This window comes from Kwoniella botswanensis, chromosome 1 (assembly GCF_036426115.1).
Source record: "Kwoniella botswanensis chromosome 1, complete sequence".
NCBI classification, from domain to species: domain Eukaryota; kingdom Fungi; phylum Basidiomycota; class Tremellomycetes; order Tremellales; family Cryptococcaceae; genus Kwoniella; species Kwoniella botswanensis.
In genome coordinates, this window is record NC_088599.1 from 636,933 (window position 1) to 657,235 (window position 20,303).

The 20,303-nt window shown below is 44.4% G+C and overlaps 8 protein-coding genes across 8 annotated transcripts; 3 read left to right on the forward strand and 5 right to left on the reverse strand.

Moving 5' to 3' along the window:
* Positions 1–824: 824 nt before the first annotated feature.
* L199_000251 (uncharacterized protein) lies at positions 825–2,388 on the forward strand (the record flags this gene model as incomplete). The annotated part of the gene is made up of 2 exons (XM_064886019.1): positions 825–1,562; positions 1,639–2,388. The coding sequence occupies 2 exons, from the start codon at positions 825–827 to the stop codon at positions 2,386–2,388; spliced, it is 1,488 nt and encodes a 495-aa protein (XP_064742091.1).
* Positions 2,389–2,898: 510 nt separating this feature from the next.
* L199_000252 (uncharacterized protein) lies at positions 2,899–6,593 on the reverse strand (the record flags this gene model as incomplete). The annotated part of the gene is made up of 9 exons (XM_064886020.1): positions 2,899–3,069; positions 3,177–3,473; positions 3,585–4,001; positions 4,083–4,202; positions 4,276–4,672; positions 4,739–4,884; positions 4,993–5,827; positions 5,893–6,099; positions 6,304–6,593. The coding sequence occupies 9 exons, from the start codon at positions 6,591–6,593 to the stop codon at positions 2,899–2,901; spliced, it is 2,880 nt and encodes a 959-aa protein (XP_064742092.1).
* A 717-nt stretch (positions 6,594–7,310) lies between these two features.
* L199_000253 (uncharacterized protein) lies at positions 7,311–9,528 on the forward strand (the record flags this gene model as incomplete). Its single annotated transcript, XM_064886021.1, has 6 exons — positions 7,311–7,419; positions 7,481–7,828; positions 7,915–8,083; positions 8,139–8,240; positions 8,326–8,521; positions 8,629–9,528. The coding sequence occupies 6 exons, from the start codon at positions 7,311–7,313 to the stop codon at positions 9,526–9,528; spliced, it is 1,824 nt and encodes a 607-aa protein (XP_064742093.1).
* A 580-nt stretch (positions 9,529–10,108) lies between these two features.
* On the reverse strand, positions 10,109–11,392 carry L199_000254 (uncharacterized protein; the record flags this gene model as incomplete). The annotated part of the gene is made up of 1 exon (XM_064886022.1): positions 10,109–11,392. The coding sequence occupies one exon, from the start codon at positions 11,390–11,392 to the stop codon at positions 10,109–10,111; it is 1,284 nt and encodes a 427-aa protein (XP_064742094.1).
* A 1,266-nt stretch (positions 11,393–12,658) lies between these two features.
* On the forward strand, positions 12,659–14,021 carry L199_000255 (uncharacterized protein; the record flags this gene model as incomplete). The annotated part of the gene is made up of 6 exons (XM_064886023.1): positions 12,659–12,844; positions 12,920–13,087; positions 13,212–13,616; positions 13,690–13,714; positions 13,770–13,833; positions 13,901–14,021. The coding sequence occupies 6 exons, from the start codon at positions 12,659–12,661 to the stop codon at positions 14,019–14,021; spliced, it is 969 nt and encodes a 322-aa protein (XP_064742095.1).
* A 213-nt stretch (positions 14,022–14,234) lies between these two features.
* Positions 14,235–14,873, reverse strand: L199_000256 (uncharacterized protein; the record flags this gene model as incomplete). The annotated part of the gene is made up of 2 exons (XM_064886024.1): positions 14,235–14,377; positions 14,456–14,873. 2 exons carry the CDS (start codon positions 14,871–14,873, stop codon positions 14,235–14,237), a joined length of 561 nt encoding a protein of 186 aa, XP_064742096.1.
* A 366-nt stretch (positions 14,874–15,239) lies between these two features.
* On the reverse strand, positions 15,240–16,612 carry L199_000257 (uncharacterized protein; the record flags this gene model as incomplete). Its single annotated transcript, XM_064886025.1, has 2 exons — positions 15,240–15,835; positions 16,009–16,612. The coding sequence occupies 2 exons, from the start codon at positions 16,610–16,612 to the stop codon at positions 15,240–15,242; spliced, it is 1,200 nt and encodes a 399-aa protein (XP_064742097.1).
* Positions 16,613–17,125: 513 nt separating this feature from the next.
* L199_000258 (uncharacterized protein) lies at positions 17,126–20,274 on the reverse strand (the record flags this gene model as incomplete). Its single annotated transcript, XM_064886026.1, has 4 exons — positions 17,126–19,024; positions 19,095–19,216; positions 19,282–19,303; positions 19,366–20,274. The coding sequence occupies 4 exons, from the start codon at positions 20,272–20,274 to the stop codon at positions 17,126–17,128; spliced, it is 2,952 nt and encodes a 983-aa protein (XP_064742098.1).
* Positions 20,275–20,303: the final 29 nt, after the last annotated feature.

A 20,303-nucleotide genomic window follows, 5' to 3' on the forward strand; every position in this document is an offset into this window, starting at 1 on the left:
GACGGACGATTCCCAAGCACTCGAACCCCTGAAGATCTGTGTGGGAAAGAATATACTGTATTGCAGCTATTTTTGACTCCTTTGCTGTGACTCAGTCGACAAAAGAACATCATACAAAGGATATGACTACGATACGAACTGCAATGCTCGACGAAACCTGGAAGTGAGATTTCGCAATTCAATCTGGACTTATGATGACATGACATGAAATGACATAGCTATCTAAAGTAGAGGGATGAAAGGACCATCTCGTACTCTCTGCAGGCGGGTGAAAGGAAGTAATCTGGATGAGGATATTGCATGGTATGTCTTGCAAAGATATCACACAAAGTATACTACTTTGTGTGGGTAGGATGATCAAGGGATCGCTTATGTATGTTCTTTTCATAAAGTTCACAAGGCAAATTATCCAACCAAGCGAGGATCGCAATAAGGGGCAGTCGGGTTGATGGGTATACATATTAGAGGGGAATGTGAAAAAAGCAATCACAACCGTACCCTTTAATGATACGGTATTGAAAGGCTTGATTTGTTGCTACTGAGTCTATTTCGGTTGTCACTTTCTCAGATCATCATAAAAAGAGAGAGTGCGTACCACAAAAGATAGGAGGATAAAACAAGTTTGTTGTTGGTGCTTTACTGTACCTCTTTCGATCGGATACGATACGGCACGATTGATACGATATATATCTTTTGAATTTTATTCACCGTTATTTCATCCTTGAGGAACATATCGAGTTTCGAAGTTCGAATTCCAATACTGAATGATAATTTAGTGTACTCACCAAGCTGAACAACAAACCCAACGACCCATCAAGATCAAAATGATAACTACAATCAACAATAATACGAACACGCATCACATCCCCAATCAATCCATCTCTTCTCAAACTGATCGATCTAGTTCTCCTATACTAGTTTCACCAACTTCTCCTCCCTTAGTTGCTCTGTCCCCTTCCCACTCTCACACGCAGCCTGTCCCCGTTCCAGGTAAATCTCAGAAAAGTGTTAAAAACAAAAACAAAACCAATACTAAGCCACGTAAATCTCATTCTCGAAAATCCTCATCATCCTCTACTGTCAATTCAGGAACTCGTTTCCCACCATATAGTACAGGGGGTGAAAGACAATGTACGAATTGTTCAGAGGTCGATACGCCCCAATGGAGAGGGACTTTATGTAATGCTTGTGCACTCTGGAAGAGATCTAGAGGGACTGACAGACCATTACCACTTTTGTTCCCTGTGAAAAGAAGGAGTCCAACACCGGAAGAAGAGGAAGAGAAAGATGACGATCGATCTGATGATGGTGGGATTGATCATAGAGAATCGAGTCCTACGATTGTGGGTGTCAATGTACAAAGGAGGTTTTGGGTGGATGAACGTAGACATAGGTCTACATCGGAGAATACGCTAGGTGGGCAATTACCTATCAGAGGTAGGGATCGAAGTGAGACTGTGATAAGACCGAGACCAAGATTGGGTATGGGTATAGTAAGAGGATGTCCACCAGGGAGGGGGGTCGTACATGGACATGGGAGGACAATGTCATATCAGCCTGTTGTAAGTACCACTATCAATTGGCTGCCTACCTTCCAATCGATGGATGTTTGACTGAAGTTTTGATGGTTTAATATAGATCCATCATCAAAGACAATTATCTCATCCATTCCCCACTTTAAACCTTTCTATCATCCCCCCTAGCTCTAATAATAACGGACCTCAAACAGGTAGGATCCAAGGAGTACACTCTACACCTGTGTCACCTACCCACGCTAAAGACGATGGGTTACCTCCTTCCAACAGCAACGACGGTCAACAAGCTGAATTCGGAGTAGGTTTGCAAAGTCGAATAGCAGCGTTGATGTCTCAGGTGAAAGTTGAAGATAAGCCTAAAAGAAGAAATTCGATACCTTCTATTGGAGTTGCCTTTAGATCGACCTCCTTGCCTGGTGATCATCCAGGAAGTCATCAGGAGATAGAAGAAGTTAGATCACCTTATCTACCTTATTCGTTAGATAAGAAGGGACATGGAGCGAATCAGTCAAGGTTGAAAGCTATTTTATCACGAATGGAAAACCAACAGTTTACTGTCGAACAGGATCAATCAGAGAATCAGAATGAGAATGAATCGATTTTGGGATTGGGTATAAGTAAAGATGAATTTATGAGAAATGCTGGATGGTTATACGATGTTTTGGAGTCGACCAGCAGACTCTTGCGTCAAAGCCAAGGTCAAGGTGCCACTACATCGTCTGCAGATCAGATGGACGTCGATGATGACTCTTCGTCTTCTTCTTGCTCGAGACGCGTGGAGGAAGAAGATCATGGTGGATTGGATATTCTAGGTGAACTCGCTGAAGAAGAATTACAAAAGAAAAATCGATGATCGATATCCGTGTGTTTGTAAGATTTGTTACAAGGTCAAATTCGAATTTGGGTAGGAGTCATATGAGTTACAAAATGTTGTTCATAACACAGGTATGAATGGATATAGATGAGGGAATTATCAGTGTGGATACTGACTGGATTCGGATCGGTATGATCACAATACACAAAAACGATAATCACATGTAGTCTTTCGATTTCCCTTTTTTTCTCACATCTAGCCCTAAGTACAGTACTTCAAACCAAGCTGCTGATGTGGAAAACAAGATTGATAAGACTTTGAGTATGTTGCTATGTATACAGTACTCCCTGAATGCAAAGGAGTCATGCCATACGTAAAGCGAACTCAATCCAAGCACATTCATACTTCATACTGTATCTGTGTCAAACCGAATTAAAAAATCCATTCTATACAAACAAATCTAAACTTTCATCAATTGTAATCCTTATTGTTCAATTGCACTACACTACAGATGAATGGGTGACCCTTTCAGACCAATCCGCCAATCTTTTACCTACTTATACCCATCTTCAGACAACCTCCAATGACATCCACACTTTCCCAATCGACGTTCTTCTTCTCTTCTCCACCTTCATTGGCAGCTTCCGAAGAGTCTCGATCAGATGCGTCTGCAGCTTGACGTTGTCTGCCTTGTATGTACGTGAGAGTATTTCGGAAGTGCTATGAATTGCGATTACGAACAAAGATGTTAGTCCAGTTCCCAAGGTAATGGCAAAAACATCCAGCCAAGTATGGTTTTGCAAGGTGATGCTGAGAATTTGACCCACCTTAACAATCATCTCGCCCTCACCGACACCTTCTACCAATCCCCCAGCACCGGCCGACGAAGGATGCACATCCCCATTCCCATTCGTTACACTATCGATGTTGCTCGTGATCAATTCTACCAGCGAATTGACATATTTCGGAGTAACAGCTTCTACACCTTGTTCGAAATAGTAGATATATCTATCCAAGGCGTCCACATATAGTTGAACCGAAGTGAGTTCGTCGATACATGATGAAGCGATTCGGAGTGATTTCTGAAGACATTCGAGTACTCGTTTACCATCTCTGAATGAGGGCTATAGGTGGTAGATTATAGAAAAATCAGCAAAATACCATTTGGTTTTGTAGCCTCCAAAACAATACTGTTTGGGCGATGGTACAGTTCACGGTTAAAAGACCACACTCACCTTATCATCCTTTTCCCGTCCAGGTACATCCCCCTGCCACCACATATGACTAGCATACAGTACCGCCGTAGCTTGATGACTCTTCTTTAAAAGCTTACTACCGTGTAAAGCAGCTTTCGTAATTAACGTATCATAATTGTCATTACCGAACGATCGAGTAGTTTGTAAAGCAGATATGATCCCAGTGATAGCTTGAAGTTGAGCACGGGATTCCGATATGGATTCTTCGTAGATTACAAACGCTTGAACGAAAAATTCGTATGTCAATTCTTCCAATTTACAATCATCCGATATTTGAGCCGCTAAAAGGAATAACCTCAAACACGTTTCGGGTGCTTCAACTTTATGATATAAGATTGATATGAGTTGATGGATGAATTTGAATAATGAGGATAATCGAGTTTCCCAATCGGGTTCCTATTTTCATTGAAATATACATCAGTTACGATCGCATGAGTAGTCATAGACCAAAGAGGTTATATAGGTAGTATCACTTACAACATCTTCTCTCTGCTTGAATCTCCTAGCTAGCTGGATACCACTCGCTATCAGAGGTGGGAAGGTGAACCTAATCCTTTCACCACCTTCCGAGAAATGCTTTCTGGCAGTTTGCAGTAACTACGTATATATCATCAGCATTACTGTCGATCTTTGTCATACGTTTCCTCAGAATCGGAAGTGTCGAGCTCACCTCGAACTGAGTTGCCAAATCATCAGATTTGAACAAATGGACCATCCTAGCCACCCAACCTTGTTCTTCTGCCAATTCTCTCAAATCCACTTGTTGACCACCTCTTCTCGTCGGCGCTCCGCCACCAATGGTCGAATCTTTCTGATCTTTAACCAGTACAGCACATAGACCCAACACACCGCTGACATCTTCGGAAGTATCAATCAATGTATTGTTCTTCAGTACCGATGAAACTACCGCTTGACCTATGGACAATCTTGTCGAGTATGGTTGAACGTATAGTAATGGGATATAAGATGGGATAGCAAGCAGCGTGAGGATTGACAGGTATGACGTGATGGGTGCGAGAAGCAGAGCGAGAAGGTTGGCGGTGGTAGGAGGGGAGTGAAGATCGGGGCTAAAAAGTAGAAAGGCATTGTCATCAATTAATATGTAACAATACGAATACTGCTGGATGACTTACTTTTGGGCATATTCAATGACTTTTCCATGAGCGAAAGACAAGATCTGATCTACGTATTCTAATCTATCGGGATAGCAGCTCAAAGATAGGTTTACGAGTGACACGCAGAGAGCAGTGACGTCCATTATAGGTAAATCAGGTCGAGCCTATACGAATAACCAGATTAACGACAGTCCTCAAACGTTGACCCACGCTCCTTACAAGATGCTTGGAGGCAAAAGGGTTCATAGGCGTAAGCAATGTTTAGTACGCACCTTGATCAACTCTACGACCTGTTGCCAGAAAACTTCAAACAGCTTAACGTCCTCAGGTATACCTCTGAACTTCTTGACTCCTTCTTCCTTAGGTTTCTCTTCGATTTTCGTTTCGTCCTTCTCTTCTTCGCCATTCTTCTTAGGTGAAGTGGACGATTCACCGTTCTCTTTGACTGGACTAGTAGGTTTCGAGGAAGTTCCAGCTTTAGGGCTACTCAGATCCGTTGCGGGAGTCGCATTGGCCCATTCATCCGCCTCTGCAGGTTTCGGCGTAGCAGGTTTGGGTTGCGTTTGATCCGATTTGTCTACATTTTTACCTTTACCTCTACCCGATTTAATCTTTTCTGCTAATCTCTTCGCCGCCTCTTCTTCTCCCTTTTTCTTTTCTTCCGGATCCTCATTCTCAGCTTCCCTCGCAGCGTATGCAGCCAATCTATCGATCAAAGCTATTACTATACTCTTGATATTCACCCGAGGGTGCAATTGAGCACAAGCTCCCAAGAATGGCGTGAGAGTGTGTAAGTGGAAATCATCCGTGAAGACTTGAATGACAACTTCCATCAAATATTCTTGAGCTATTACGTCCCTACAATTGACGACTTGCTCCAGGATCGAGGGTAGGATGATGGTTCTGTACATGTCTAGATCGACTCCTTCTAATTGTGACAATCTGACAAGATTCGTTCCGACCAATATCCTAAGATCACGTCGTTCCAGTTCTCGTTTCTCACGTTCACGTGAGTGTCCTTGATGTTGAAGTCGAACCCATAACTTGTTCATCTCGATGAAGTTGGTGAGAACGAATCCGATTGAATCTTGCAAATTACCTCCGGGTCTGTACAAATGAGAGAAGCAATTAGCTAGGAGCAGAGTCGTGTAAACATGGGAGGGTTGGCTTACCCTTCACTGGTGCCAACCGGTAAGAAATCCCTAGTTTGACCAGATAGATAATGTCTCAAAAACAACCCCCTAGTAGGATGCTGAACACCCCTCGACATCTCTAACATGTCCTTCATGATTTCTTTGACGGGAGCATCGGGGATAGACATGTACACTGATCCTACGGTGATCATGAGGTAAAGTCGAGGGACGATGTTTCCTGCGTATCTGTGGAAAGGTATGAGATGGTCAGCAAAATTGATCCACCGATATTCGGAGCGATGCCGTATCCTGTACTAAAAAAGTGCTATATATGTATATGTGCATATCATATGCTGTTCTCATCCTCGAAGGGAATTGCTTGAATGTCCGCCTATGATTGCCTTCGCCCTCATTTCACAGATATAGCACAATAGGGAGAGGAATACTCACTGTACAAGCTCATACAAATCCGCCAAATGATGTTTTCCTTCCTGATGGGCTTCATACAGATAATTACTGAGGTATCTCAAACTATCAAATACACTCATGTACAGCTCGTAGTACTGTTTAGGTGATAAGCTTGAAGTTCTCAATTCAGCCAACATTGACGAAGCGGCTTTCAAAGCTTCCATGATCTGATCTTGCTCTAAACATCTCTTCAGCTGGACTGATTGCACTTTGACCACTCCCAGTACGTCGGTGAGGAGCTTGGCCTCCTCCGCTGCTGGACCGGATGCCATGGTGGTGGATGATCAACCGATAAGGGAGTGAAAGAGGATAGAGGATGTCAAGAAGGGAGACGGGTATTGGACCAAGTGTCGATCAGATGATAGGGGTGCGGATCTGGATTGCCAGGCTGTGATAGTATGTATGGTGTTATGTCTGATATGATATGGTGATATGACAGATATGGTCGACACACCATCTATCATGTTCTCATCGCCGTCACCTCATCCACTCTGGTCATCGTCGTATGGGATCCCCGCACAGCCAGCATACAGCACACAGCACACCGCGCACCCGACCTTTATTTGAGTGGCTCATTTAAGGTGCAGTCGCACGGCGGCTGGTCCCTTCCGGCGGAGAGCCTTCTTAATTCACTTTGAAATAAGATCTTATGCAGACGCAAAACCAACGATGAGATGAGATGAGAGCAGGGTTGCCATTTTCTCTCTCCTGTATTACTCGTGTTGTCCTACAAAGGTCAGAAGCATGGCCAAGATATGCTGAGAATTCAGCAGCATAGACCGGAAAAAGACCATAGACGACTTCAAATCATCCCGCAAGAATCGCTGTAGCTGGAAAGGCATCATAGAAGCCAACAATCACCATATATCCCATGTATTCGTATAGCGATACTACCAAATCCCTTTCGCTCGAACAAATCTTGTCTGCTCTCTTAGCAGGCTCTACAGCTGAAGGTTAGAAGACCTGCCCGGTATCGAAATCACTTCAATATGGTATCTCTAGATGTCACCGAAACATCCAAATCCCTAGCGGTTGCCGGAGGGTACGTTAGTATATTTGGAATTTTCAGTTATTTTGTCAAAGAGAAGCTGTTCATGTGTGAGCGACCATTCCTCATCGGCTTTGAAAGTAATTGAGCTGACTTTTCACAATCATTCAGCTGAAGCTCTCATCGCGCTACTTGTGGGAATGATAACCGGCCCAATCGCTTTGAAATGGTTCGATCCCTTTTCTTGGTCCGACGATCAAGACTACCTAACACACCAGATCACCCGAGTTGTCATTGCGATACAGGTGTTATTTACCGGAATTGCATTACCCAAAAGATATTTGAAGAAAGAATGGTTATCACTCGTCACTCTTCTGGGTCCCATCATGACTACCGCCTGGTTCGTTTCCAGTCTGCTAATATGGGGATTGATCCCCGGTCTAACATTCTTAGAATCCCTGGTGATCGGAGCGTGTGTGACTCCCACCGACCCGGTGCTGAGTAATGCTATCTGTAAAGGTGAGTGAATTCACTCCTTTCGCACAACCGATCTATCTATCACCCCTCACGGAGTAGGTCGCTCTAAAATAATACCGCCAATGCAGGTCGATATGCCGAGAAAAATGTTCCTCTCCACGTAAGAAATATCATCGTAGCTGAAGCAGGAGCAAACGATGGACTGGGATTCCCATTCCTTTTCTTGGCGTTGTACCTGATCTTGATTCATGAACCTGATCATCCTCGACATTCAATTGGAGGAGCGATCGGTGAATGGTAAGAGCAGTGTCCTCTAAATACGTACCATCACGCTAAACTATCCTTTACAAAGGTTTTACAACATACTATTCTACCAAATTATCCTATCTTGTCTTATAGGCGCAGCAGTCGGATTCATAGCGAGGAAATTGTTGAAATTCGCTAAACAGAGACAGTAAGTATCATCAATTCAGGGTTATCTGTCTATTCCTTCAGCACTGATCTGTGACAAAAGCTGACATCTCTGCACACTGATGTAGACTTATAGACCACGAGTCCTTCTTGTCCTTCGGAGTAGCTTTGACCTTCTTCACATTAGGATGGGTGGGGATAATTGGTTCAGACGATATATTATGCTGTTTTGTCGTTGGAAATTCTTTCACATGGGATGATTGGTTCAGGTTGGAAACTGAAGACACTGGATTTCAAGATGTGATTGATCAACTATTGAACAGCGTGAGTTGTTTCATCAGTGCTGCTCACATTTCGTCCAGTCTGTAATTTCATAATGAGCTATGATGGAAAAGTCATAAATTTTGATATCTTCTCCTTGTGCTCGGTAGGCAATCTTCCTATACATTGGTGCGATAATCCCTTGGTCAGACTTCTCCAAATACTCCTTATCACCCTGGCGTTTAGTTGTCTTAGGTATACTGATCATGTTAGTTAGAAGATTACCATGGGTATGGGCTCTATCACGTTGGATACCCGCTCTCAAGACCACTCGAGAAAGCGTCTTTGCTGGATTCTTCGGTCCTATAGGTGTAGGAGCGGTATTCTACGTACAAGTCGCTCTTGACGTCATACCGGAAGATGGCACGAGAGAACATCTGCGACAGGTCTTATTACCCATTGTGTACTTTTTGGTATTGACCAGTGTGGTCGTACATGGAATCACGATACCAATTGGGAAAGGAGGATTCAAACTGGCTAGAACGATGACGATGAGTGGATCTAGGAATGCGACTGGGGCGAATGATGGGATGGTATCGAGATTACCACCACCTGTCGAGCTGCCTTCGAGATCCCAAACGCAATCTATATCTACATCAGGTCATGATGGTACATCGATGACTCTACCCCTACCAGATCACAAAGTTGGTCAACCTCCTCCTGAATTCTCAGCGGATCGCGATAGAATCCGATTCGGCGACCCTGACCCCGAGTCTACGACAGCAGCAACAATGAATGATCATAAAACACCCATTGGAATTTTGTCGAGAAGGAATTCAAGTGAGAACGTAGGGGATACTGAACCCCAAGAGGCGAAGGTGAATGGTGATAGACTGTCTGCAACGGATATCTCTGGCTCTAGACCTGGCTTAGGGGAGAATCGCCCAAGTAGGATATGGGTCGAAGGTCACGATATTGTAGAAGAGAGTGAAGATGGTGAGACAGTCAGGGTCATTCGTGGTGGTCATGGTGATCGACATGGGGATGCACATCAGAGGAATAAGGATTGAATACTGTATGAATGCCAGAGGAATTGTGATAAAGACGTTGACTGCTTTTTAGATTTCCTATATAGATGTGATGATTATAGTATATTGGTCTCAGTCTCGGTTTCAATCCATAACTCGACATTTCAACCACTGTAAAATGCAGCATTCCATTATGAAATGTTTACAGTTCTTTTTTCTTCCTTGTGATCGAGAAAGCACCTCGTTCTTGCTCGTCCTGTAATTGTTCACTATGTGACTATATTTCAGAAAGCTCCTTACTTACGTACGAGGGGATTATCGATCTCTTTTATTGGGTTGATTGAAGAGTGGCGAAGCTGATGCATGTCAACAACAAAGACAGTCCATCGAGAAGTATACATAGGCAATGAACAGAACATTTTACAATATGATTCGTACAATCATGTACGGTATGATGACACGGTAATTGCATTGGCCGGATCCATTGTACATTGTCCATTCCCCAGGTTGCAATACGACACTGACCAAAATCCATCCTGTGATCTTTGTAAACTCTTTCCAAACTCACGTGCACCTTCGAGTGTACTGTGCTGTATGACCCTACAAATTTCTCTGATTTTACCTATTGATCGTAATTCCCAGAGTTGTCAGGTGTGTTTCCTTCACTTGAAGATTGACTTGGTGTAGGTCCGGAGGAAGTAACACTGCCAGTGCTGTTTGAATATGCTTTAGATTCAGAACAATTTTCCTCCGAAACAGAAATGGTAGGCATAGCTTCACTGGAAGTGGGAGTAGCAGCGTCAGAAGTAGCCCCTGATAGAAGGCTTGTAGGCGCACCAATACCCCCTAAAGAGGTAGGTGTGGCACCGGGTTGAGAACAGTCGCACGGGATACCACTTGCATCGGCACATCCTCCTGTGGGGATGGGGACATCGGAAGTGGGAGTAGCTGCCATTGAGGTAGTATCTGACGGGATGGAAGATGACTCAATAGGGGTAGCATCAGGCTGAGAGCAATCGCATGGTGTTCCACTTTGATCGGCGCAATGACTTTGGGACGAAGTTGGAGCAGTCGCACTGGCAGTATCGGTTGTAGGCGAAGCTGCATTGGACGTCTCTCCTGCTGGGACGGTGGGTACTCCAGTACTAGCTGACTCAGTGGGTGTAGCACGTGACTGAGAGCAATCGCAAGGTGCACCGTTTGAGTTGATGCATCCACCTGCATCTGAAGTAGGTATCGGTATATCCGATGATGGTGTCGAAGCTCCGATATCTGAAGTGGGTACGGTGTCGGAAGTTGAAGCAGCTGCCATAGAGGTAGTTCCGGCCTGACTGGCTGGCACACTGGTATCGCTTACCATAGGTGTAGCACCGGGCTGTGAACAATCGCATGGAGATCCACTAGCATCTGCGCACCCAACATCCGACTGCGTAGGAACAGCAGCGTTCGAAGTGGCACCAGTAGAGGTGGGACTGCCGAGAGGTGTGGCATTGGGTAATGAACAATCACATGGTGAACCACTGTCATCCGCACAATCTCCTCCTCCTGGAAATCCAGTAGGGAATCCTCCAAATCCTCCTCCGCCAGGGAACCCATGTGAGTCGGTACAGTCCTCAGAATTATGGTTCCCGAAGGACACCGATCCGGAGTCAGAGATTGTGGCAGAAGCGGAAGAGTCGATCTCGGTAGTAGAAGTTTCCTCATGGAAGTTGGTCACTGTGGATGTGGAGAGGATGCCACTGGTCGGAGCAGCAGCATTGTCGGTGGTACCGCGGACTGAGCTGGTGGGTGCTTCGGTATTTCTGACTACCAATTTACCGTTTTCGAGTGGTCTAGCGATTGAAAAGGGTAAGGAAGTAAGGAGAAGTACGACGGCGAAGAGGATCTGAACTGAGGTGGATCGCATGATATCTTCAAATGGTATCGATTGATAGATAGACTATTCTGTTAAAGATGAGAAGGATACTAGCAGCAATTCAAAGTAGCTGGAATGGTTCGTAACAGAACTAAGAATGAAAGATGATATCAAGAGTGAGTTCACAGAACTGACCATGTAATTGAATGTATATTCGTATAATATCTTGATCGTTTGATGAGGGTGAGATTTTGTTGGATCAGTCCCTCATAGGTGGTTTATATATCTTGAAGAACCCAAAAGATCGCCGGCGATTTCAGCATACTTGACATTGTCCTTGATATCAGAAGACGAAATCCGGTAGTGGTTTTCGGTGCAGATGATACCCCTTAATCGGCAATTGACATATCGTAATCTGCTTGACCATCATCTGATCGTCCTTTCATTGATGTTGAGCTATGCTTAAAGCTATGTATAGCATCCTTTTGGGTTGGAAAGGCAGTGTGGATCCATTTCACAAAAGACAGGCTAGAGTACCATCCACCTTTGTCATATGATAGCAGCGATTTTGAAGATCGGGAGGATCCTTTGGGAGGCAGGACTCTCATCGATGTTTCGGTTGGATGCCATTTTGATGATCCCGGCTCGGTGGTTTACACCAAGGCTAGAGAGCATAGCGATTCAATAGTCGCAGTTGCAGGGCGATCGTTGTGGGTATAATGATAAAGCGAGTCCTTCGCCTTCTCCTGGAACTGTATGAAAATCGTGCAACGTATTCGCAACAGCTGGCTCGACTGTGTCCCACATGTAGGTCCCACATGTGAGCATACAACACTACCCAAATGAACTGAGTGGGTGGTGGAACCGAACAACACGGGCTCTTTGAACTCTACTTTCCTCCGTCGATCCCTTTCCCTGAGCTCGGGATTGTCCGTCCTGTGCATTTTTCAGGAAGCAAGTTCAACTTTGTTGACATCCTCGAGTCCAATTTATCCTTACTTTGTTTTCGTTTGTCCGATACCTGTTTGTATACAACGGACAGGTGTGAATGTCCCCCGTCGGAAGCATATGAGTTTTGTTGTCTCCCAGACTATCCACTGGAATCCCTAGCGCCGTACCTACTGTCCCTACCGCTGAAACATGTTCGGAGGACATTCTGTCGAAGTGAACGAAAATCAACTGCATTGTTCGTGACCGTCTCTGGACATATTGAAAGGACGGAATGATGCAAAGTCTACAATACAAATCCATTTCAATTCTGTGACATCTTCGCTGTTGGCCCATGACATACAAACAAGTTACTCGTCAAGTCTTAACATGATCCACTTGCTTTCTTTAGTATTGCTTCTACTGGCATGGGGTGTTAATTCGGCCACTGTCAACAGATACCCACAACAACCCCCAAGATTTGTCGGATGTACAGCTTCTGTCGTGTCGCAACTGGCGATATTTACTTTGTCAAATACCTATGGTCGAACGGAGGAACTGGCAGGATATTGTGCTGTGAGTTGAGTTCTGGACAAGTTATGTATATTTGTTTTTTTCATGCTGTCTCTGTGGCTGAATAGAGTAATACAGGTCACCTGCGGTGATAATGGATATCAATATTCCTACTGGCAACTTATACCTTCCACCTATCAATGTAAATGTTCGAATACCGCACCTGTCAGTACGGTTCTCGACCAGACCTCCGAAGTTTATCAGGTCGGTACAACGCCTGCGTGTCTCTCCAACTATGACTATAATGTAAGTTTGTTTACTCTGAACAAGTTACGACATTCATACTGTATCTCAATCGCACATGGTACTGTAGGAGTGGAATTGAATTGAGTTGATTGTGTTATTTGGCCATTCCCTTCATTTACCACAGATCTGGTTAACTCGATCGAATTACAACATCGTCAGATGTTCCAACACCACCATCACCACCGATCTAGCTTCACAGGGAACCAAATCCAGTGTCTTAGAGTGTCTCCAAGCTTGCTCGAACTTCGTCTATGACTCGGGAGTTTCGGTCACTCCCCTGCCCGCCGCTCAAGGCGGTGGATACGAATGTTCGTGTACCCGACAGGCAGGTGAGAGTATCGCATATAGCTCTGAGAAAGTATGTGAAATCGGTACGGCGATGATATACAAGACAGTCGACAATCAGGTTTTACCTTCGGGATATGCCAGAAGAGCACTGAAGGAGAAATTGAAAAAGGCTAGAACGGTTGGTATTTGTCCGGAAGGTTTTGAGGCTTGCAAGATCGGAGACAGCCCGGAAGGGTATGAGGTGAGTCTGAGTCTCACATCAGTCAGTCATAAGAGCCGCACACATACTGAGAAACAACGATGTGCACCCTCAGTGTATCGATACTTTTTCTGATCTCGGTAAGTCGATTCATCACATCCTTCCATTCAAGGTGAAGTCGTTACTGACGAACAGTCATAGAATCATGTGGTGGCTGTACTTCTGGGAAATTCGAGACTGGCCAAATTTCTGGTACAGAGTGAGTTTTTGAGCAATGAATACTGTCTTGTGACACTCGCTGATAGCTATATGAACAAACCCGCTAGTTGTACAACACTTCCAGGTCTAGCAGATTACGGCGTGACATGCTTCAAGGGATCATGTCAAGCTTTCGCTTGTGAAGAGGGATGGACCCTGGCATCGAACCAGACTTGTATTGCTCCTTAAGAAACTTCCCCTTCAATGTCTATTTTGGGTTCATGCTTATAATAATAATAAAATCATATATGATTAAACAACTTCACGTTCTCGCTTCAGGCTAGTCAAGATGATTGAAGGTGGCTGATAATACTGACAATGAACAGAGAAGTAATGCATACGATGTTATAGTGTTACTGATTGTACCGCTTGATCATTACCATCGAAGATTTGTTACTCCCATCAACCTTCACCCAAAAGATCAGGATTATAAGCTCTAGCCTGATCTCTCAACATCCCCAAGTTCCATTCTCTCCTACAAGCTGGACAATTGGTCCTTGCCATTGCGCCAGTGATATACCGAATAACGCAAGATATACAGAATACTACATATCATCAAATTTCCCCCCAATAGCATCAGCGTCAATTTGCTTTCTTGGCAGTCTTAGCGAAGATCAACTCACATACACCACAATCTTTCTGATCACAAGACCAAATAGCCAGCCCACCATCTACACCACCTTTCCCCTCACTGATCGCTTCTGAAAGTACATCCATGATTTCCTCTGAACAAATGACACATTCGAACGGTACCACTTCTGCCTCTCTTTCTTCCTTCTTTCTCTCATCTCTTCCTCCTTCTTCAGGATCATCATCTACCAAATTTATCACAGCGTGTCTCTCTTGTTTCACTTGTTGTCTAGCTAATCTAAGTTCTTGACCTAGTTGTCTATATCTTTGTCTGAGCTCTTTGGCAGCTTGATTTTCCTTCTTCCTCTTCTTCTTGTACTTTTTCTCTTTAGGGACAGCTTTGTCGATCTTACGAATGGCATTCTTCTTCGCTTGACGAGGGGGTGAGGGAGTATCAGGTTCCTCTGACATGATGCACGATGAATTGGATAGTGTGATGTGGTGCGAGACATGGAAGATTATGTAACTGAGGGTATCACTTTGTAGGTTTCTCATAGGCTGTAAAGGTTCAATGGAAGAATTCGGAAGGATGTGGAAAGATGAAATGATGAATGAACGATACCAGGATACGTTGATTCACTGATAACATACATCATGCATTTGAACATGTACTTTACATATTTACTCTACAGTGACATACTCTACAATGCGTTGGATGTGATTTTGAACATGTGATATATATTGTACCCATTACTTTGTTTAATGAAAATGCTAGACTCAAATAATTGTCCAAAGCACATTCTTTACTTCATATGGTGTTGATGTCTTTTCCAAATTTTATTGAACGTATCGATTGTTACTACCAGCCGCATTCCGAGAGCTGTCACCTCTTACCCAACCTTTCCCGTTCCCTCTAATAGCCTCTCTCGATGGTGTAGCTGCATTTGGCATTCTCCCATTCCCGACCTGTACGAAGCCATCGACTGAAGTAGGAGGAACTGCGGGGCCTTTGGTGGGCAATATCGGCGCAAGGTTGTAATCTGCAGGCACAAAAGGAATCAATTGGGCTTGCGAAGGGTGATTGATCGGATGATTGCCGATGGTTGGTATGTTCCATGTGAACGTTGGACGAGCTGAGTTCGGGGTACCAATTGGATTTCGTTCTAAGTGTAAACGTCTTCGATCCTCATTCACATTATACGGATTGGAGTTGGTACTCGCATTATGTACAGCGAGTTGAGTATCCGCACTCCCCTGTGATTGCTGTTGTCCAGGAGCAGAAGCAGGGTATTCCGAAGAATCGTAAGCTTTAGCTTGATCTCTAATTTCTTCGACATTCCACTCCCTCGTACATGCCGGACAAATCGGTTTTGCCAATGGTGTTTTGGAAGATGATCGATCGATGCATGCGATTGCACATTCGATGCAGAATACTACATTTAGACCACTAACGTCAGCTCATCTTGCATATGTAAAGACAGTAACAGTCTCATAATGGGGATTACCAATGACGGTGTATGGTAAGAAAAAGCAGAATACGCAGAGATGAAGTAGATCCATGAACTGCATTGTCTCATATACTGTAGATATTGATGACTTCACTCACAAGCACCACATCCTGCTAATTCACAACTCCACAATCCCAAACCACCTCCAATCCCCCCTTTACCTTCTTTCTCCGCTTTGGCCAGGATCTCGGAAATCTCCTCGGAGCAAATGATACATTCAGCTTCGATCTCTTGGTGGCTATGCGATGCTTGTGGGGTAGTGAGGGTGAACGAAGAGGTTCCCTTTTGTGCGATAACGTGATGTGAGTCGATGGTGTTAGATGTGGATGATGAGGGAGGTATTTGTTGACGAGATTTGCCCTTGGAGGAGGAAGAAGAAGAAGAAGCAATTGGGTTGACTGCCTTGGCATAAGAGGTCGGATGAGTCTTCTTAGGTGCCGGTGAACCTTTCTTCTTGGAGGTAGATAAGAACACTACGTCGGACCCTGAGGAAAATTGGGATAGAGTGACTTTCGATCTCGTATTCCTAGCAGGAGAGTCTTCTTGATCTTCATTTCTCACTTCTATAGCTTGGTCAGGATGTGAAAGTAGGCTATAGTCGATTCGTCCGGTGCTGGCACTGGCCAACTTGGGTTTTGTAATTGAAGGTTTAGGAGAAGGTGTACAAGGTGGTGGACGTTTCTTCCTATTTGATTTTGCCATTTTTACTTAGGCTTTATGGTTGAAACTTCCTCTTGACATTTGTTGGCGGAAGAGGATAGTTTGAGGTACTGTATAGATGCGTGGATAAGATGGAGGAAGAAAAGGAAGAAAGATCGAAATCACGGTTGTACTCTACATATATATATATATATATCTTTCAGTGTTGTTCGATACAGTCAACTCCTGTGTGTGAAGGTGTACGAGCGGGTGTTCTGCGGAGTGTACCGATCGACATTCCCCCTGTTCTCCTCGAGGGATCTGTGCTGGATCTGTGACATGGGAAGGGTTGGTCCGTGCGTCTTGGCTTTGACCAACACGAACAACCTGCATCAACTGCAAATATGTAAAAGTGCCACATTCAGCTTCAAGTTCCACTGCTTATTCTTCTAAACAAAGTCGTCTCTTGCGCAGCGCCCAGGACAGCCAGTCATGTATCGTACGACACAGCAGTATTCTCTTATATGTTATGCATGATATGAACGATACAACCAATCACACATCTACATCCAACATTCACTTGCCACTCTTCATCTTCCCACCCCCACTCCCAGTCGTATTCGTATTTCCAACCTTCTTCAGATCTTCCGGAACAATCATCAGACTCCTTACATTGAATGGAAGTAATTTGGCAGCTTCGTAATCCCTCATCTTCTTCAAAGCAGGTAGAGGATAGAATTTCGCCAAGGCGACTAGTTCCAATCGGAGTTTTCGTAGAGAGGCGGTATCTCCTGGATCTACCGATGGCGTCGGAAAAACAGTAGAAGTGTTATTGTTACTAGGTGGATTGATATCGACAGGTTTAGCAGGTGACTGAGGTGAGGCAGGTGCTGATGATAGAGGTGAAGAGACAGTCGATTTTGGTTGTTCAATCCCATTCGGATTTTGAACTTCCAGTTTGATTTTCTTATTATCAATATCATCCATATCAACATCACCGTTGCCCTGCTTCTTTCTCTTATCATACTCATTCGCCATTTTCTGACGTTCCTTCTCCTTTATTTCCTTATCCAACCGTTGGATCTCTCCCCCTATCCACTCCAGACCCATTTTAATTCCCTGAGACCCGCCTACTCTCGCACCCACCCCTTGATGTAGGAAATCATTCTCCAGCCTCAAGAGAGGCTTGATATCTAACGGATTGGTAGGTAAGGTCATTTCTCTTAAGGCGATTCGAGCATAAGCATCTGAGGTCATCTTTCTGATCCATTCAGAACGGCAATGTAATGGTTTGGATAAGTCTTGTATAGTTTGACGATATATCGTACGTGCCTTGGATTTAGACAGGATACCATCATGCCATTGTTCGAGGACATATTCATCTAGTGGTATCGAATCTTCTTGTTCCGTTTGATCCTCAACAACAGGTTTGGTTTCTTCTTCATTTACATTCACCTTTGATCCGATTGGAGAACCAGACGTACTCGCCCCTTTCATAGCTCCCTCGACAAATCTCATCACACTGTTCAGATAAGCTTCTCCCTGCGTACTACCGCCCGTAGTCATATCTCCAATCCAATCAATCGAATTTCTTCCAAATTTACTACTCGTATCTTCATATATATTCGTCAAACTCATCGTAGCAGGTGGTGGTGGTTGATCATTTCTACTGTTTGCCCTTCTACGTTTGATTGGTCTGAGGTGTTCAGACAACACCTCTTCATCCTCAATCTCATTCACCATACCCATCCTTCTTCTAAGGTATTTCATCTCTTCTGCGATCTCATGGTCATTACCCCACTTTTCAAATCCCAATTCTTTCTCTACCACCTTATCCCATCTAGGATTATACGGAGCGTATGGAATGGGTGGTTGTCCAGCTACAGTCGAAGGTCCGGATAAATTCGTATCACTCTCCCACCATTGTCCTGTACCGGTCCCAACACCTGCATTTCTTGTTTCTTTCCAATCGATCAATTTATCTGTTTTGGGTATTTTCCACCTTTCAAGTAATAAAGTGGGATCATCCATCTCAGCTATATCTCTCGTACCGTCAATTTCCCAATGTCTCCATTTCCCACTAAACTTTTCTCTACTCCTGACGATTCTCTTGGCGTGAACCCTCTTTCCTCCATTCAAGTTCCATCCTACCGCCAGAGCCTGAAGGGAGTTCGGGGGGAAATCAAGCATTTGTTCAGGTATATACGACAGTGGCGGGATCTCCTCGGCGCGTCGGAGAGAATCTTCGAGGGCAGCTGTACCCTCTCTTCCTGATAGGACGGAATAACCCCTACCCCTACTTCCAAATGGAGTAGCAGATTCTCTGGTAGGTGAGGGTGAAGGAGTCAGAACGAGTGGTTTGGACCTTTCGACGTGTTTCATTCCAATCGTTAGGATTCGAGCAGCGGAGTTGTATGGTATCGATCCGGGTGGGTTAAACTTCTGAGCTGCATTTACAAGTAAATGCAGATCGACCTGTATCGATGACGAAGTGTCAGCTCAGCTCATTTCACAGTTCAGCGAAAGTAGGAGAGCGAAAGCTTACCTCGAGCTGCTCCACACTGGTGTACTCCCCAGAATCGACTTTCCGCTGCATCGTACCCATGTCCATCATCTTATCTTCACCGCCTATGACAGCCAGGTAGTCTGGGAAGGCTTCCAGGTCGACTATATGATGACATCACATCAGCTTATGATGTACAACTTCACGTGGTACACTCGAGATAGCTAACCTGGTTCTTCGAAAAGCGCATACTGATAGTTCAGAGGTACATATTAGCTTGTTATTCACCGGTCTCGTAGGAAAGGAAACTCACATCATCTTTCCTCCTCATCTCAGCTAGAGTCCTATTCAACAACTCTTTCAGAGGTCTCTTGATTCTCATCCATTTCCCACCAGTTCTATGTCCACGCGTACTACTCTGAGGAGTCTGCATTTGAGTATCTTCTCCCAAACCATTTTGGGGTGTGCCAACATTTGGTAATTCAACATCATACGCTGATGGACTTAATGGGTTAGACAAGGAAAGAGGATCGGGCGAAGTAGCTTCTGAAGAATTATTGGTGTTTGAGGGAGTTTCAAATGGACTTGATTGTTCGGATGATACTTGCACCAACGGTAAAGATGATCTGGAAGGTGTCGAGATACTTTCAGATAATAACCTTGAAGGTATAGCCGATGGTCTCGATATTGATTTTCTCCCTTTGGACGAATTAGATTTGGATGTCCGTGGAGTTGATTTCGATTGCGTTTGGGTTTTCTTCTTGGTCGTACTACCAGTACCAGTATTTGATTTTGAAGGCCTACCTCTCGTTGTAGATGGAGTGGGTGTTGATGGAGCTGCAGTAAGAGGAGATTCGTTCGGAATGGGTTGATGTCCTATTAAGGGAGATGAGGTGGGTAAAGTGATCCTTGATGGTCCAGCATGATTCTCATCTTCCTCGTTCAACGATATTTCATGTACAGGGGTAGAAGATACAGGTGTCGATATAGGTACCTTTGATTTACCTTTTTTCCTCTTGCTTCCATCGTCCCCAGCAGGAGTGGAGATTGGAACACCTTCATTCTGATCGTTGTCATGAGGCAACTCTTTCCTCTTTCTACCTGTGGTGAGAGTGAGAGTGGGTGTACTAGGGGCAGCGGTAGGAGCGGGAGTAGCGAGTTTTGAGCCTAGGGATAATTTTATTTTTATCGGTGCTATTTTGGGTGTTGACGGGTCTGCCATGATAAGGAGATAGGAACAGATCTATGGTA